This window comes from Podarcis erhardii, assembly GCF_964252035.2.
Source record: "Podarcis erhardii genome assembly, chromosome: 2".
NCBI classification, from domain to species: Eukaryota; Metazoa; Chordata; class Lepidosauria; order Squamata; family Lacertidae; genus Podarcis; species Podarcis erhardii.
Genome location: NC_138498.1, coordinates 35,933,224 through 35,952,648, shown reverse-complemented (window position 1 = coordinate 35,952,648; position 19,425 = coordinate 35,933,224). Strand labels below are relative to the sequence as shown.

Sequence of the window (19,425 nt, the reverse complement as noted above, 5' to 3'; positions counted from 1 at the left end):
TATTCCTCATGTGTGTAAAACAAACAGGTTACATATTCTGAACACTATCTCCAGCTTAACAACTGCTGCAAAAACTGACAAAATACCTGTGCCTTACTTCTCCCTTATTAGTCGAGTTCCCACAGTTCTCAGAGCACAAAAGTAGAGTAGGAAATGGCCTTAGTGGGCAAATCAGCAGATGGAGGGTGGATGCAAAGAGGCAACTGAATGGTGCAATTTCATGCAGTTTTGCTGGGTAGATACAATTCCCTGGGAGTTTGGCGAACAAGCCAAGCCACAGAAGGTGGCTGTTCTGTGAGTAAACTGGGTTATCGAAAATGAGGGAGTGAGGCATGCTCACCTCCCACCCATGTCTGGACACTTGTGGCTAAACATTTCTGCTGTCTCTTCTATACAGCATAATGCTGAGCAAAAAACAAAACAAACCACCACTTCATCCCAGGAAGGGTCATAGCTCAGTGGTAGAGCATCTGCTTTGCATGCAGAAAGTCCTAGGTCTGTGTTATGTATGCCGGCGTGGTTGCTCGAGAGCGAAAAGGCAAGGCCCCCACTGGTCTTTTCAAAGGCTTTATTATTGGTGCAAAAACATTCACAGTGCAGGCCGTCTCAATTCCATGTCTTGCTCAGTCACTAGCAGAATCTGGGAGTGGGTGGTCCTTAAACTTTCCCCAGCAGAATAGTCTCTTGACCCCCATCCTACGCCTCCCCTCTCTGCACGTAAACCTACTGCGCAGAGAGGGCGTGGGCAAAGGGGGACCTGCTCCCCCCCCCCGCTTTGCTCCTGCTCAGTGCTGTGGCTCTCCCTTGCATCCTCCGAACGCTGCATCCCTTCCCCACTGGAGGCGTGGCCTCCCTCCTCCGGGGAGGAAGTGCTGCTTCTCACGATCTTTGGAGGCTCCCTGTAATCCAACTGCCCTTCCACCTCTTGCCTCTGAGCTGATGGCAGTTCCCTGACAGTCTGACTCAGCATAAGGGAGTTTTCTGTGTCCTACCCCCTCTCTGAAGATGCCTTAAATCCATTAATCAGTCTACCAGCTCAAGTCCATTATTGTCTACTCTGACTGGCAACACCTTGCCCAGGGTCTCGGAAAGAACTTTCCCGAGAGCCTGGAGAAGTGAGGACTTGACTTTGGGAACATCCAAATGCAAAGAATGAGGCCTGCTACATCAACTTTGAAGTCACCCAGCCGTCTTATTTAAACAGAACTCTCTCTGATCTTCAGGCTGTTGTACATGAAGGAATACAGCTTCCTATCCCCCTTGTTTATCTTTCTAAGAAGGGCAGGGGGGGAAATAACTTACCCCACTGCTGGAGATACAGGTCTCATTGCTTGTGGGACACTCACAGCCAGGGCCTTCCCAACCACTTTCACAGGCACACTGACCCATGTAGCAGCGCCCCCGATCTGCATAGAGGAAGGAAACAAGGATAGGGTTTCATAGAACTCAGCCTAAATTTACATGGCTGATATAGCTCAAGATTCACATCTTTGGCAAAGTGCCACAATGCCCATAGTTATGTCAGGAGCTTTTGGGGGTTTGTTGTTGTGTTGTTGTTTTTCGTATCTTAGATATTTTGTGCTTTTAAAAATTATGAATAAGATGAAAACAATAAAATGTATTGCAATAAATACAATATCATTTCACGCTTTGGCTGCAGGAGCATTATAAGGTGGAAACAAATGTTGACGTCAAATAAAGGTATGTACAGTACAGTAATGTGAAATTTGGGAGGAAGTCCTAACATTTTTATCTATTGAAGGATCACAATTTTGGGTTAGTCATTAAGTGAGTACTGTTGAAAAACAGCTATATAACAAGGCCATGGAAGATGTATATACAACAGGGGTAGAGAAAATCTGTGTCGTGAAGCGTTTAAGGGTGTCTTTATCCAAATGTGGTAGAAGTGCAAACCATTCAGAAGCTTTAAATGACTATAATCAAGACAAAGAAATGGGGAATGTTAAGCTACTGTGTTTTCTACTTGATGGATTCATCAAGTATGCCTCCAACATTTTATAAAGGTTGATGCACAAAGACAACAACATGGTCTTGTTTGCTGCAATAAGAAAGGCCAAGTACTGGAAAGGGAAAGGTGAGCCAGAGAATCCGTAATATGTTTCTGTTCACACTGCAGTCCTAACCACACATACTTGGGACTTAACTGCAGAGTACTTGGCATTCAGACATAGTTTTTAGGAAACCAATAATGCTCAGGTCAACATCAACCTGACCTTGGCTGCAGCCTGACACAGTGAATGCAGGGAATCTGTTTAAAACACAGTATTTTGCCCACTCTGTCACTTGGATAATCTGTACGGAAATGGATCACGAAAACACCTTTTGTTTTCCCTTCACTTGAGAGTGTAACTGATGCCCTTTAGAGGCGTTCAAAGAGAAGATGACAGATCTATGACCAACCACTAAAGGCTTTTCTTGGCATTAGCTGTACAAGCCTAGGGGGATTCAAAGCAAAGAATATGAGGAAGGTGTGATAACCTGCAGAAAAACTCAAACACTATAACACTTTATAACTGGGGCAATAGGTTTGGGGAGGCTCTTCTATTCAGTCACTAACACAACAGTGAATCCTCTATAATCTATGATCTAGTTGTGGTGTGATTTCACAAGCATTTGAGAACGACCATTTAGGGTGCAATACTAACTGTGCCTGCTAAGGCCTATCGGATTCAAGGGAGCTTACTCTCAGGTAAATGGATTCAGGTGTGTAGCCTTAGCCTGCAGCAGAAAGTTGTAACCACCTGAGGGCAGACCTGAAGCCTGGTCACTGCTCCAGAAGGCCTCACTCACCATTGCAGAGGAATCCGGAACTGCGGGGACACTGCAAATTGTCAAATTCACAAAAGCGGCCTTCAAAACGCTGGGTCCGACCTTCAGAATAGCACTCGCATTGCCCACAGAGGCATTCACCTTGCCCTGAGCAGGGCTCTGTATCCCCTGGTCGTACGCAGGCCGCATCGTCAGTAGAGGAGGTGGTAGAGCAGTTACACGTAGCTCCTCGCCTGTCATGGAGAAAGGAAGTCAAGACAAAGACTGAGAAGGGCCTCGAAGGTCTGACATCTTGGAGAGCTGAAATGACCCCAATGGACAAGATGTAGAGACTGTGTGACTGTGTGACAGAGTCCTGTCTTTGTGTTTGAACTTTGGTGCATGGTGTTTAGAAGGCATGGTGCGGAGAAATGATAATAATTGGCCACAGCTCAACCTTTATTTGCCATGAAGTGACTACTGAGAGGTGAAATTGTGGCTCAGAGAAAAGCAGACAGCCTGAGTCCAACAGGAAAGTGATGCCTGAGAGGTGGGATTTGGGCACACAGTTTTCGAGTCTGATTTTCTCTCTCTCCCTGTGCCTGCTTCACAGGGGAGGGAAAGGGAGGGCTCCTTGTGTTGCCCTCTGCTCCCAGGGATACTCCCAGCAGCAGAAGCAAGGTTGCATGTGATAACCACGTCCCTTGCTAGATTGCTGGAGTTTGGGGGTAGTAGGTTATTCAGAAACTCAACATTTGACAACTAAGTGGGGTGTGGGTGTCTAACATCAGTAGGGAACCTCTCCTACCCTATACTGCTCCCTTTTCAGACTTCCAGGGCATCCATGGGGGGGACGGGACCCACTCTACTAAAGTTTAATACTAAAAGTGGGAGTATTATCCAGAAACATAGTATAATAAATAGAAAAATGTGAACATTATCAATAAGCAAATTATTTTGAAGTGGTTTCCTGAACAGGATATTCCTAAGGCACCAATTACCACATAATCAGTCAATCAGGTTTCTGTATGCAATAAGCAATGAACATACTGGGTAGGTTTACACGTAACGTTGAACCATGGTTATCATTAACCAAGATTTATAAAACAACAATAAACCAGTAGTTAATTGTCCAGTAGTTTGGAGGATGAATTGTTTGGGTTAGGTTGCTGATCCCACAGAATTTTTATTTATTTATTGCTGCTGCACTGCTGCTTTTTATTGATATCTGATGTTTCTGTGTTTTATTTTACACAGTTGTCCTTACGCTTGTTATTCGAAGCTGCACTGTGTTCCAGATTGGAGGAAGGGCAGGGCACAAATCAATCAATCAACTGATATTTTCTGCTGAAGGAAATAGAAAACGCACACCCCACTTAATAAAAAATAAGGATGAGGTATTTACCAGCCTGCATTGCAAACACACTCTCCACAGGCGAAGTTCCCCCTGAAATTGCACCTAGGTGATAGGACTTCTTGTTGCTGCAAAGTACAGGAGAAGAGATGTTACTGAACTTTATTCTAGGGGATCAGATTTAGTCACGTGTCCTTTAGAGAATAAGTAATGGTAGCCTCTAGGTTTGCTTCTATATGCAAACCTAAAGAGCTCATTCAAGAGTCAGGCTTCCTATAACTTTCATATCCAGAACCATTCTTGGGGTTGGACAACCAAAGAGAAGAACAAAGAAGTACCAGTTCACAGGGGCAGGCGTCGCAAATGACTGAGGCTGCTACCTCCACGTTGTTACCGAAAGAGGAGGGCTTAATGTGGAAAACGCCATCCCGATCTTTCTCTGGGAGACTGCAGACGTGCTTGTCACCCACTTGCTCATGAGCTTTCACACGTACTTTGAATCTGCCCTAGATGGAAGAGAGAAGTCCTGTTCATTTGCTGGATTGATCCAAAGAGAGAAAGAGAGATCCAAAGAGAGAGAGACAAGAAAGACAGCAACCTGGAAGGTGAATGGCTAGGCACAAGACTGAACACATAGAAACAAGGAAACGGATATTGCTAACTTGCTTCCGAGATTGATAAGAAGTGTATGTTCCCGATGCTGCACCACACTGGCTGGCAGCACCCCCCCCCATGTATAAGTAGCTGGGTAGGATATACAACCAGAAAACCTACACGATGTGGTGGTGGTCTGGGATATGGGGCCCTGCTCTTCCTGTCCTGAACAGTTATTGTTAATGGCTGCTTCCAGATGGTGCTATCTAATCATCGCTCTCAAGTTCTGAACTAAAAATGAACTGCAATTGACTTTCCACACTAGTAGGAGTATTGCGGTTCTGTGTGAGTCTTACTTTGTCCTGCCCATCCTATCAGGTGTGATGTAGCCCATTTGAAGGTCAGCAACACACATTTGCTATTCATTCATTCAGTTTATATCCTGCCCTTCCTCCAGAGGGAAACCAGGGCAGCTTGTGGTGAGTGCCTTTTTCTTTAACCCTGTTTTCAAAATCAATCTTTTTATTAGCAGTAAAACACTTTCCTGCCTTTTTTTCTGAAATGGAGGAATAACTCTTAACACAGTCATGCTATGTTGCTGCTGCTGCTGCTTGTCTTACAGTGCTATAACAGTATAATGCAATTTCTATTCTGAACTTAAAAATGGAAAGCGTAATGTTGGTGGTCAACAAAAGAGGTTTAAAGACTCTCTCAAGGCAAATCTAAAAAATGAAGTATAAACACTGACAACTGGGAAACAGTGGCCTGTGAGAGCTCCAACTGGAGAACAGCCTTTACCAAAGGTGTCGTGGACTTTGAAGACACTCAAACTCACGATGAAAGAGAGAAACGTGCTAAGAGGAAGGCACATTTGGCAAACCCTCACCATTATCAACTCACACCTGAAAACCTATGTCCCCAATGTGGAAGGATGTGTGGATCCAGAATTGGCCTCCACAGTCACTTATGGACTCCCTGTGAAGACCGTGTTCATGGAAGACAATCTTACTTGGCTATGAGAGATTGTCAAAGCAGCAGCACCACCAGCAGCAACACGTTTTTAGCAACCTGGTTAATGATTGTTACCAGAAAGGGATGGATGGATAGATATCATCATGACATGATAACATTGTACAGCTATACTTCTTTATTTTAAAAAAGGAAAGTATTTTAGTGCTAATTAAAAGTTTGATTTAATAAAACACACATAAATGGGGTCCTAAAATGGCAGCAACCACTTATGATGAATACGTGTTGAATATGTGTTTCATCCATGTCAAAACGCCACCATTTACAAACAATTAGTGGCTCTAAAGCCATTTGTATCTATGGAGACTGCTCTACTCTTCCATTCTTCTGGAAATAATTGGACTCAGTGGCATCATCTGAATGCCCAGGTCAGGGAGGGTGCATCGCATTTTGCCGTTTGAGGCAAAACAGGAAGTGCTGCCATGCTCTGCTGCTGCCGCCACCAACACTGCCATATTTGCTGTTCCTTACACCTGCTCTACCCACCCTACCACTGCTGCTACTGGCAGAGAAGCAGTGCTGGCATCAGAATGGCTTTCATGTGAGTTCTTACCAATTTTGGGGGAGATCACGCTTAAAATTGGTGCCAATGCTGTCACTTCACCACTAGGCTAATGGCTGGGCCGCCCCTGGCCCTGTCAAGAGTGAATGAATGAGGAAGACAGAAAAACAAAGCAGAGGTAGGCCTTACCACTTCACCACGGACAATATTGAATGAACCAGACTCTGTCTTTACATACATCTCAGATGTTATTTCTGTTTTCATGGCTTTTGGGGTGCCAAAAGCTCGAATGTCCATCTTGGAACTAATACGCTGGGAAAGGCAGGGAGGGAATAAATTAATAGAACTGAAACATACCAAATTCAGAGGTTCCCCCTAGATTATAATAATAGGATTTGCACATTATAACGTCCAAACATGTCCACAGAGGATGGCTCTATTAATTTGCTCCTTGAGTCGTATTGTTACCACAAAATTCAGTGAAGTACAAATGTCAAAGGCTAGCTGTGTTTTGGTTCACATATTGATTTGAGAAGTGAAAATTATGCAGCTTCTCATTAAAATGCACACAAAATTGAATTTCTTTTTCATTCCTAGATAAGACAGATTCCTGATGTTGCCTCTTACATTGTAAGCCGTACGAATCAAGTCCACAATATTAGAGGAATCTTCTTGCAGCCTCCCAATTTCAGAAATTGGGAAATACGTGTGCAGTTTCTATTAAAAAAGAAAAAGCAGTGAATTAGTTAAATATTTAAGTTCTGTTACAACCTTAAATGGACAACAGAGAAAGCAACATAGTTAAGTACCTTGTTATACACAGTAACTGAGCATATACCTTTATCTTACTATTGTAGTTGAATTTTTGCTGCTGAGAAACACTAGACACAGGTCACAACAACACAGCAAATATTAGCTGTGGTGTTTTCCCATTGATTTCAACAGGATGTAGTTATGGTTAATTTTCACTGGGTTGGGTCTCTACAATGGAATGTGCATTTCAAAGACAGTAGCAAAACCTCTTGTTGTGAAGGGATGGTGAAGGGATGGTTCTGTCCTGTCCCCATTCTAACCTGTCTCAAAAAGGCCATTCTGATTAATGGCCTCCCTAGCTGATATTAATGAACAGGTGGAGAGAAGGGGCTTTGTGGGCAGAGGCTAGTTGTTTGGGATAGGACATGAAAGGCTTTATCAGTCAACACCAGTACCGTGAAGCGAGCATGGAAGCTAGTAGGCAGCCAGTGCAATTGTCATAACACCAACTGAATTTGCTACCCACACAGGCCAATGCACTCTTTTAGCTGCAGCATCTTAGCAATTTTCCTGGGGAGCCTCATGCCAGTAGGTCAGGTCAACACTCAGTGAAGTCCAATGAAGGTTGAGAATCTTAGGGCCAAAGCACACATTATGCCATGAGGATCCAGGACTGCTCTCCCATTGGTCTTTTAAACAGACACACAGCAGTATGTGCATGTGCTAATTTAATTAGGAAAGTGGTGTGAAGGCTGGAACATTAGACCCTATCCCCTGCCCAACACCCTCAAGCTGTGAGTTGCTTTTCAAGAGGAAAACACAAATCTGTATCACACATCTGAAATTTCCCCCCATGGAACAAATAGCAGCTTAGCAGGGGCTTTAGACTGGGAACATGGCCTGGAAGGAATGAATTAAAATACCCTCATTCTCTGTGCATCTTTAATTTAAAAATATTTAAATTATCCAAGGCATAGAGAAAGTGGATAGAGAAAAAAATATTCTTAGGGCGAAGCTAACTGTGATGTTAATTGCATAAATGCAATTAATGTACCTGCTTTTTATTACGGAAACTGTAGCCGAGGAGGAGCCTGAGCAGCCTCAAGACCATGGAGGCTGGGGAGAAAGGGAAAGTTTAACTCTTTCTGTTTTTGCCACAATCCTCAAAACTGTCTCTTGGAAACTGCAATGTGCATTTCAGTGGGACCAATGGGAACTTGCTTTGAAATGAAAATAGCAGCTTTGGAGAGGCTATTTTTGCCAGGATCATGGCAGGATGAGAAATATTTAAATCCTCCCCTCTCCATCCTCATAGCCTTCCCCAAGACTGCTATTTTCATAACAATCGGCATGCAAGTTAATTTCCTTTGCAAAGTTGACATGTCTAGTTTGGCCCTCAAACCCCTATCCTTCTAGGACTTAGATTTCAGATACAGTGGTACCTCAGGTTACATACACTTCAGGTTACATACGCTTCAGGTTACAGACTCTGCTAACCCAGAAATAGTGCTTCAGGTTAAGAACTTTGCTTCAGGATGAGAACAGAAATCATGCTCCAGTGGTGCGGCAGCAGCAGGAGGCCCCATTAGCTAAAGTGGTGCTTCAGGTTAAGAACAGTTTCAGGTTAAGTACGGACCTCCAGAACGAATTAAGTACTTAACCCGAGGTACCACTGTAAAGCATTTGTTCACTCTGATGTGGTGGTGGGGAAACTTAAAGCCCCTCCAGATGTTGCTGACCTATAATTCCCATCAGCCCTAGCAATCATGGCCAATGGCTAGGGATCATGAAGTTATAGTTTAGGAACTTCTGGGAGGAGAAACTTCTGGGAGAAGAAAATGTTCTCCATACCTGCTCTACCGTCTTTTTGCCCTGCAGGTTAGCTTCCTGGAAACATCTGGCTGATCACTGAAGGAAACATGATGCTAGCTTAAGGTTACCAGATTTTTTTCAATGAATCCAGGGACACTTTTCAACTTCAATGGATTTTGTATGGGGACTGATTTGTAAATCTGGGGACTGTCCCCGGGAAATGGGGAAGTCTGGTAACCTTATGCTAGCTAAGATGGACCTTAGGTCTGATCCAGTAGGGCTTGTTCTATATTCTTCAAAAAAAAACTTATCAGATAATCAGTCATGGATTTCTTCGGATTAATATGTAGCTTGGTCCATTTGCGGATGGAAATCTGTTGTGTGAAACAAAAGATATCCTGGTCTGATTCCTGACTGGGATTATCCAATTAACCACTGGGTGTCCCCACTGGGTTACAAAAATAGATTGCACAGCTGCTTTGAAATAGGCTATGTTCTTGTTTCTGCTGTTACCAAGTTGTTGGGTGAGAAAATATGCAGTACCTGAAGGTAATCTGATTCCTACACCTGTGTGCTGAGTCACATTACCCATATATTCCTATGGGAATATATTGTAGTGTTTCACAAAGAAGAAAGTGAACAGCAAAGTAACATTTCTAGGATGAGGAACATATGAAAGAAAACACTAGAAGCACATTTGGACATATACTAGAGAAGACAGTGAAAACCCACAATATCTCCACTTCAATGTGGAAACTAAGGAGATGCTGAAAAAAATGAGAAAAGCTCATCTGCTGAGGCATTCTTGGATAACTTTCAAAGTGTATTTCCCAAACAACAATGACTGGTTGCCTCCTTTCCCTAGTCAGATCATGTAGTCCTTTTGCTGCTGGCGGAGGAGAGCAGAGTTTTTTGTCCAGCAGTAAATGCCTAAACTGGCTTCCTTGTAAGGTCACTGTCTGCAGGCAATGGTGGCCAGTGTCAACTGCCAGTGGCTTAAAAACACACCTCTCCTCTGACACCATCCAAGCACCCAACACCCACTGTCTGCCCACTGTCACTTTTACCTCATAGTAATCATAAGAGTGGTTGGTGACAGCAAATATGGGGATGATGTTGCTCTGCCTCAGCAGTTTCACAAGTGCGGGTACGGAGGGGTAATCCTGCTTTGTGTCAAAGGTGTAACTCCCTGTCCTGTTCAGGTGGCAGTATCCATCATTCCTCCTCATAATTCCTGCAAGGACATTGGCTCCGTCAGCTTCATAATGGAAGGCGGACTCAGTGGAGAACACCAGGAGGTGAGTGCTGTCTTCCCGCCAGCCAATCTGGTCCTGTGGGCAAAGAGAAAAACAAAAGGGTGTAGATTCAACATTGTGGAGGGATTTAATTTACTCAGAGAGATTAAGAAGGTTCCTCAGAAACAGTTTGAGGAGAGTGCTGTGGCCATTCACACCATGGCAGAAGTTTCTGTGGCAACCCCTTCTCTAGCTACATCAATAAAGCTTGCAGCCACTGGGTGTCACTTCCAACTGCAGACTACTCCAAGGTTAGCTGAGAGGTTTGGAAACTTCATCAATTGTTTTTGTGCTGATGTTGACAGTGTCTGGTCACTTCTCTCTTATCTTGTCGCCTCAGCTCTTATCTCTTAACTATTGACAAGGTATAGCTCCCTGAATTCACCATGTGTTCTGCTTCCATTCTAAGGCACTGCTGGTATTTATTTACAGTGGTACCTCAGGTTACATATGCTTCAGGTTACATATGCTTCAGGTTACAGACTCTGCTAACCCAGAAATAGTACCTCGGGTTAAGAACTTTGCTTCAGGATGAGAACAGAAATCATGGAGACTTCCGGGTTAGCGCGAACGGCTAATGGCGGATTCCCTCCGAGCTCCAGAGGGAATCGGCTCTGCTGAAGATGGGTCTTGCCGTGCCGGCGACACGGGGACCCTCAGAAACCGCAGGCGCGGAAGCCTGCAGACTTGGTGACTCGGTGGGCACCTTAAGCGCCCTCCCCGACCCACGAAGAGCCTTTTTAAAGGCTACGGAGAGGGTACGGAGAGTGGCGTGGTGCTGAGAGTAGACCGCTACTTCAGTAGAGCGAAGCCGCAAGCCATGGCCGGAGAGCGCTGACTTTCTTCCCAAAATTTGGACTGGATAACAAAGGACCCGTGAGTAGTGGAATTTGGACTTTAAAAATTTTTATCCTTTGAATTCGGCACGATCGGGGGATGTGTTAAAGGGAAGTCCGCACCCCTTCTACTTATAGACGATTTAAAGCAAGGAACGGAGAATTAAGGCGGAATGAATGCTGTTTTGATGATTTAAAAGTTTTTCACAAATTTGTTAGAAGAAGATTTTGTGCTGGAGAGAAAGGGAGGAACTTTGGAACTTTGTGTGTAATCCACCCCAAAACCCGGGAGTGTCCTGTTTGGGTGCCGGAGGAAAGTGAAAGGAGTTTGACAGCTGTCAAAGAAGCTGTCAAACGGGCGGACAAAGTAAAGAATTTTGTTATTTAATAACTCTCTGAATTAAAGGTGATACATTTGAACTGAGGCGATTGGAAACAAAGTAGTGATTATAACAAAGCAACAGATTATTGGAAAAGGACTACTAAATAACTGAAAGCCCCCTAGGGGGAATCAGTGACATTACAATGGCTGCAGAGGGAAAATTACTGGCGGAGATAGAAAAAATGTTCTTTCTCGTGGGAATCCTGCAAGAGCAGAGTATGGCTCTGAGCAAAGTATTTATGACCTTGAATTCTGAAACAAACAACTCTGCTGAATGCACAAAGGAGATGTATGATAAAAACTCTGCAGCTGAGCAGGAAGAGATGTTTTTGGAATTGACAGAGAAGAAAGAAGGAGTGCAGACACTACAAGTGGAAAATATCAACCAGGAATCTACACTGTTAAAGTATGAGCAAGAAGACCTTTGGATTACAAACCTGCGAAAGATGAGAAAGAAGAAGAGGGAAGTCCCTGGAGTACTTGGAATATTAAAACTAAAAAGAATAAAGCAACATGATTGGGACTTTCCTCTTGAGTATGGAAAAGTAGATGATCCTTCGCAGCAAACACTCCTTAACATTCTGGATGAAAGAAAATATGATGCGACCCGGACTGAACTCCTTCGGGGTCTCAGGACCAACAAAGAGGACTACCAATATAGTTGGCAGAGAGGGGCTGACAGAGAATCAGACGCCTCGGACGTGAGGAATCCGGGCTAAGAACTATTTTTTGTTTGTTTTTTGGACATTTGTTTGGGAAGGGACAGAAACCGGGGCGGGGGGGGGAGAGAGAATAGAATTATTAAATGTTATGATTTATTTTATTTGGTCAATGTGACCTATGATTAATATAATAAAGGGAAAATTTGTGGAAGGGAAGTTAGATCGACCTTATAAAAAAAAAGAAATTAATGATTATAAGAGAATTGGATAAGTTGAATATAGATAAACAAAAAGAATTAAATTTTTAAAAGCAATATGAATATGTTTAAGACGTTGGGTAAGAACTTGCTGAATTAAGTATTGGAATTGGGATGTAAGAGGAGGGGGTGGGGGGAAGTCAACGAAAGTGGGTAAAGAAAATTAGGGTATGAAATTGTATTTGTGTGTTTTTGTCTTTGTGTGTGTGTTTGTTGTTATAAAATGTAAAAACCCAATAAAAATTATTTTTTTAAAAAAAGAGAACAGAAATCATGCTCCGGCGGCGCGGCGGCAGCAGGAGGCCCCATTAGCTAAAGTGGTGCTTCAGGTTAAGAACGGACCTCCGGAACGAATTAAGTACTTAACTCGAGGTACCACTGTATTTTTAACCTTCATATGTCTTTCAGCTGCTAATCAAACCATTATCTCCATCTTTATGCATGCAGCACATTTCTCACAAGTTTGTACTTAAAGTGGTTTACAACAGAATAGCAGTTGAAAAACAATAACCATAGTACATAATTAAAACACCATTTACAGTAAAGTAACAATTCGATAGTAATTATTTACTAACAAGTATTATTATTTACAATTATTTAATAATTATCATTGTTAAGCAATAATTAATCATTTTTTAAATTGTATCTTCAAAACATTTCCAGAAAATTACACCTAGAATCCCAGGTGTGTATCCTGATATCTGTTACACCTGAAAGGGACTTATTCAGTCTGCATTCTCTATCCTGGAAAAAGAGTCTACAAGTTGACCTCATGGCTACTTCATCAGTCTTATTTTTATAAGTTTTGGTTTTTCATTTTTCCTCATTTATCTCTCACTGCCTGCTTGATGAAAAGTTCTAGGGAACTCGCCACACTGTTGTGGGTCCCAATAAAGCGCCAGCTGAACTACAAATTTTGGAGTTTATTTACCATATTTTTCGCTCTATAAGACACACTTTTTCCCTCCTAAAAAGTAAGGGGAAATGTGTGTGCGTCTTATGGAGCGAATGCAGGCTGCACAGCTATCCCAGAAGCCAGAACAGCAAGAGGGATTGTTGCTTTCACTGCACAGCGATCCCTCTTGCTGTTCTGGGATAGCCATATGAAGCCTCCTCAGGTCAGTGTGGTGTAGTGGTTAAGAGTGATAGACTCGTAATCTGGGGAACCGGGTTCGCGTCTCCGCTCCTCCACATGCAGCTGCTGGATAACCTTGGGCTAGTCACACTTCTCTGGAGTCTCTCAGCCTCACTCACTCACTGAGTGTTTGTTATGAGGGAGGAAGGGAAAGGAGAATGTTAGCCGCTTTGAGACTCCCTTGGGTAGTGATAAAGCAGGATATCAAATCCAAACTCTTCTTCCCCCTGCCCTGAAGGGGCTTTGCGCAGCTATCCCAGAAGCCAGAACAGCAAGAGAGAACGCTGCGCAGCGATCCCTCTTGCTGTTCTGGCTTCTGGAATTCAGAATAATTTTTTTCTTGTTTTCCTGCTCCAAAAACTAGTTGCGTCTTATGGTCTGGTGCATCTTATAGAGCAAAAAATACGGTAAATTGTAATGTTCTAACTCCAGCTATGGCTTGATAACAGCTAATCCATTCTAAAACTCAACCAGGTTCTAGCAAGACACAAGCTTTACCATGTGCTGATAATTAAAGCAAAGCTTTGGCCTAAATATTCTCATTGATCTCACAGCTAGATGAGGGGCTAAGAAGGCCCATATCCATCTTACACTCAGTTAATTGCTTTATCTATCTATCTATGCCTTCTTCAGCGACCTCTTGGCTCACCTTGCAAACAGCCGTTTGTAATATGGCATCAAATCCACCTTCTGGGGCATCCAAGTTCCCTGATATTTGCTCCATCATTAACTCTTGGCTGAATTTATTGATATCATGGGTTAGGCGGATGACATTCTTAAAGGAGAAGGGTGGGTCAGCACCAGTCCAAGGCTCACGGAGTCTGAATGTAAAAAGAATAGCAAAGACTTTATAATCAACTACCAGCAAGTTGATATCAGAAACACCTCCTCTGTATCTTGTAGGGAAAGACCTCACATCATCTGCCATACAGTTTAATAAACTTAATTATAGAAGAACAGTCATGTGTTGTGAGCTGAAACAGCAAAAAAATAAAAACAAAATAAAGATTAACAAATGAGTTGTGACCAAAATGTTCTTAGGCATAAGTTGATTTCATCAGATGCAGAAAGACTGTTTTCCTTCGTTTTGGAGGAAAGATGGGATATAAATGTAATCCCCCCATTTATATTTGAGGTGCACAACTGTTTTGCAAAATAAGTTTAAAAATGAAAGAACACATATTAAAAACAGATATTCATCATGAGTCAGTCAACTGACATACACAAGATTCAGTCATGAATGGATATGAAGAAGTAGGACAGCACGGTTTGGAGAAGGGGCATAGTCATAGGTATTAGAAACAGGCTAGCTTAAGCTACAAGGCTTATTCACTTTATATCTTTCACACCCACCCACTAAAAACAACGAAGAAGGCAGCTATGGATCCTAAATAGTTAATTCACAAATAAATCCCCTGGGTGCATCACCTTCACTTACCTCTCAGGCCTCATATCTGTCTGTGGGGCTGAAACTTTATCCACAAACTTGCCAAAGCCAATAGTATAATCACTGGTTAGCTGAGTCAAAAAATTTGCTGGCAGGAAGAAAGTGGGAAAGGAGCAAGTAAGTGAAGATGTCCTGGTACACCTAGATTAAAGCTGCAATCCTAACCATGTCTGCTCAGAAATAAATCCTGTTGAATTAGATGGAGGTTGCTCCCAGGTAAGTGGGGTTAGAATTGCAGCCTTAGTCCTCTGCTTGAAACATACTTTCCCACAATGTAGTCCGATTACATAATACACTTCCATTGCACATGAAGAAGAAGAAGAAGAAGAGTTTGGATTTGATATCCCGCCTTTCACTCCCTTTAAGGAGTCTCAAAGCGGCTAACATTCTCCTTTCCCTTCCTCCCCCACAACAAACACTCTGTGAGGTGAGTGGGGCTGAGAGACTTCAAAGAAGTGTGACTGGCCTAAGGTCACCCAGCAGTTGCATGTGGAGGAGTGGAGACTCGAACCTGGTTCCCCAGATTAGGAGACTACCGCTCTTAACCACTACACCACACCACATGAGGGCAGCAGGCTAGTTTGGGGCTTCAAAAGAGCTTGTATGCCCACACCTTTGTCCTCCAACAAAGGGAAAAGGATGCCCCACTCCTCAGGATCTGCTGCCTGAGATGGTTGCCTCATTCAGCCTAAAGGTAGGGCCAGCCCTGTCTTTTGCCAAGTGCACTATGACGTTGCAGACCGCTGTTTCCCACAGCTTTTAAGTTTTTAATTCTCACCCAGTTGTTGGCCCATTGTTTTAAGGTTGTCCAAGTCATCACGCATGGAATAGGAAAAGTCCATGAGAATGTAGAGGTCCACAGGAGATTCACTGGGCTCAAACACATCCACGTCAAAGGTAGCTTCCTCACCAGCTCTCAACTTCATTGCTATGTTCTGCGGGGATACTTGTGTTTTCTTCAGAGATGTATCAATCTTAAATTCCTGCCAGACGAGACACCAGTAATCCTCAGAAGATTTAGCAGTCATGTTGCATTTTTTGTTTTAACAAGAGATCAGAGAGGGAGAGAGCTGATTCATGACAAATAAGAGATTAACTACCAGTAAATTTACAATGCTTCCGTGTGCTGCTCTGGTTCACCAGAAGCGGCTTAGTCATGCTGGCCACACGACCCAGAAGCTGTACACCGGCTCCCTCGGCCAATAAAGCGAGATGAGTGCCGCAACCCCAGAGTCGGCCACAACTGGACCTAATGGTCAGGGGTGCCTTTACCTTTACCTTTTACCCTATATGTAAAAAATGTAAAGGTAAAGAACCCCTGGATGGTTAAGTCCAGGCAAAGGTGACTATGAGGTACGGCACTCATTTTGCTTCAGGTTTAGGGAGCCGGCGTCTGTCCACAGACATCTTTCCGGGTCATGTGGCCAGCATGACTAAATTGCTTCTGGTGCAACAGAACACCGTGATGGAAGCCAGAGTGTACAGAAACATCATTTATAGGTATGTACAAGGTGTCTGGACCAATTATGTAACCCTCCCCTTAAGCCTATTGACTTAGAAAAAGAAGCTAGGGAGGCTCTCCAAGCAAACTTGGCTTTTGGCAATTCTAGACAGTGATTCAGGTGTGTGGAATTTTTTTATTATGTCTGTAGCCCATCACCTTGCCGACAAAGGTCCGTATAGTTAAAGCTATGGTTTTCCCAATAGTGATGTATGGAAGTGAGAGCTGGACCATAAAGAAGGCTGATCGCCAAAGAATTGATGCTTTTGAATTATGATGCTGGAGGAGACTCTTGAGAGTCCCAGGGACTACAAGAAGATCAAACCTATCCATTCTGAAGGAAATCAGCCCTGAGTGCTTACTGGAAGGACAGATCCTGAAGCTGAGGCTCCAATACTTTGGCCACCTCATGAGAAGAGACGACTCCCTGGAAAAGACCCTGATGTTGGGAAAGATGGAGGGCACAAGGAGAAGGAGACGACAGAGGATGAGATGGTTGGACAGTGTTCTCGAAGCTACCAGCATGAGTTTGACCAAACTGCAAGAGGCAGTGGAAGACAGGAGTGCCTGGCCATGGGGTCACGAAGAGTCGGACACAACTAAACCACTAAACAACAACAAATCCCATCTTTACATGACTTCCTCTCCACTCACTGATTTTGTTAGCATCTCTCCTTCCATGAAGACTATGCTGGTCTGACTGCAGCCGTATCTTAATAGGTTGTCTTTGAAATCACAGCGGGACTCTTTGAAGTTCTAGGGCAAAAGAATGACACACACATTTAGAAAATACATGATATTCTCTATTTTTAAGCATTTACCTTATTATCTGCCTCCATGTTAGACTGAGGGTAGAATGTGGTGGTCCCATGAGAAATTCCTACGTCTACCTGTAACTGCAACTTAAGAGAGGTAGGTTTGCAACAGTGTGAAGAGAGTACAGTCGTACCTTGGTTCTCGAACAGAATGCGTTCCGGGAGTCCGTTCGATTCCCGGAACCCTTTGGAAACAAAGGTGCGGCTTCTGCAGCCAATTGGAAGCCGTGGAAGCTGCGCCAAATGTTTGGCTTCCGAAAATTGTTTGAAAACCGGAACACTCACTTCCAGGTTTCGATCGATCGCGAGCAGATTTGTTCAGGAGCCAAGGTGTTTGAGATGCAAGGAATGATTGTAAATCCAAGTTCTTCCTCTCCATCCTTACTCTATATGACACTAACATACCACCTGGCTACAACCTGGAACATCAGAGCTGGAAAGTTCACATCATCTCTCTCACATAGTGCTTTTAAATGGGGGAGGGGGCGCAATTCCGCTACCAATCACTGAGGCACTAATCAGCCTTCCCCAACCTTTGATCAAATGTTGTTGGAAGACAATCCACATCAACCTTAACCCTTGATCCTGCTGGCTGGGGATGCTGGACACTGGGGAAGACTACACTCAAGTAATTTACACACATTGTATGAACTAGCCCTGCAGTGTAGCCCTGTAGACTAGCAGTTTAGGCTGTAATCCAAAATCATGTGTACTCAGAAATAAGTCCCTCTGAATCTGATAAGGCTTACTCTCAGGTAAAGTGGTTATGATTGCAGCCTTAATGTGCGAATTTAGCCCACAGAAGAGAATTGTGTTTGAAGTGATATGAAACTTCCGTTTGCTCATACACACATACAAATTAGTACTTGATGTTGTAGTTATCAAATGATAAGCATGCACATGTCAAGGACTCCTTAAGAGTGTGTAGAGCAATAATCTATTTAGAAGTGAGAGGGGTGAAACTAAACATTATGCATACCCATCCAAAGGCATACAGGTACATAAGAGTAGGCAGGGCCATAAGAGTAGAGGCTCAACACACATCACCTGTGTAATCAGGGTTGATATTGCCCAGGAATGCAGCACTGGAGGCTGTGAGATTGTGGCCCAAACTCAGGTGAAATTTGGCGCTTTGAGATGTGTATGCATCAAGACAACAATCCCAACAGTTATAAAAAGCTCCTACCTCATCACTGCAAAAAGAGCAGTCCTTGCTCACTTGGATACACTCAGTGCAGCTTTTTGCCCTGGAAGCCACACAACGGTTATCTAGGAGACAAGAGCAACAAGTCAGAAACACAGGAAACCAGACTGGTCTAGCAATGGAGAAAGAAGGGGACTCTGTCCTAGTCCCATTCTGGCTCTCTTCTCATTTCCTTTGCAGGACACACACAGTGTTAGTCAAGAACAAATCTTAATTACAGCTTGTGGTTTGTTAGCAGTGAGACAAACCATGAGCCCAGGTTCAGATGAAATGCTAAGCCAAACCATGACTTAACTCCAGGTACCATGGAAGCAGGAGAAACGGGAGAGGAGTGAGATGGCCAAGATGTTTGCTCCATGCACTTGCAGACTCCCTCATTCACATTTAGCCATAGTTCGGCATAGTATTATATGTGAACTGGGCCAATGTGAAAACCATTTCTCAGGGCTTTGGTGCAGATAAGAAGAATTTCAGGTGAGAAATGCAATACAAGGAGAATAAGGATACCAATTTCACCTGCAGGAATAAGTTTGTTTCGTTTTGCAATTGCGGATCTAAATCATAGGTACCAGCCTTCCCTGACCTAGTGCCCTTCAGATGTTTTGGATTACAATCATTGGCCATGCTGATTGGAGATGATGGATTTGGAGTCCAAACCTTATGGAAGGTGTCAGGTTGGTGAAGGCTGGGTTCATGCATTACACACAATGCCAAAAATAGACTTTTAGCCACCGCCCTGTACTGTCTGCACCATCTATTAAGCCCACTATATTTTGTTGTTTAGAGTAATTATTCTGCCTAGCAATGAGATATACTATGCCTACTCAGTGTTGCTCAGGAAGACAATAATATATCTTTCCACCATCTTTCTTGCAGAGCATCAAGACGTAGCCCACAAAATGGCACCAATTTGTCTATCTATCAGTGTTTTGAAAACAATAGCACTGTTTGGTGGTAAAGGGAAATCTATAATATATGTGGAACTTACTTCTGTTTCCTTGGCTTAAGGTATGAAGCAGTGATAACAGCAACAGCCGAAGCAAAGTCCTTTGTAGTACCTTGTCCATTCTTTTAATTC

The 19,425-nt window shown here is 43.4% G+C and overlaps 1 protein-coding gene across 5 annotated transcripts in view; it reads right to left on the bottom strand.

Annotated features, from left to right (window-relative positions):
* ITGB4 (integrin subunit beta 4) overlaps positions 1 to 19,425 on the bottom strand; it is a 51,413-nt gene extending 31,988 nt beyond the window's left edge. For all 5 annotated transcript variants that reach the window (XM_081850650.1, XM_081850651.1, XM_081850652.1 and 2 more), the window contains exons 1-13: positions 19,336 to 19,425; positions 18,330 to 18,412; positions 16,983 to 17,084; positions 15,606 to 15,810; positions 14,819 to 14,915; positions 14,030 to 14,201; positions 9,881 to 10,144; positions 6,876 to 6,965; positions 6,438 to 6,560; positions 4,462 to 4,629; positions 4,175 to 4,251; positions 2,812 to 3,023; positions 1,303 to 1,406 (exon numbers count right to left, since the gene is read on the bottom strand). In XM_081850650.1, the coding sequence (XP_081706776.1) occupies positions 1,303 to 1,406; positions 2,812 to 3,023; positions 4,175 to 4,251; positions 4,462 to 4,629; positions 6,438 to 6,560; positions 6,876 to 6,965; positions 9,881 to 10,144; positions 14,030 to 14,201; positions 14,819 to 14,915; positions 15,606 to 15,810; positions 16,983 to 17,084; positions 18,330 to 18,412; positions 19,336 to 19,414 (1,776 nt within the window). In that variant the 5' untranslated portion in view covers positions 19,415 to 19,425. The remainder of the gene's footprint in view (positions 1 to 1,302; positions 1,407 to 2,811; positions 3,024 to 4,174; positions 4,252 to 4,461; positions 4,630 to 6,437; positions 6,561 to 6,875; positions 6,966 to 9,880; positions 10,145 to 14,029; positions 14,202 to 14,818; positions 14,916 to 15,605; positions 15,811 to 16,982; positions 17,085 to 18,329; positions 18,413 to 19,335) is intronic.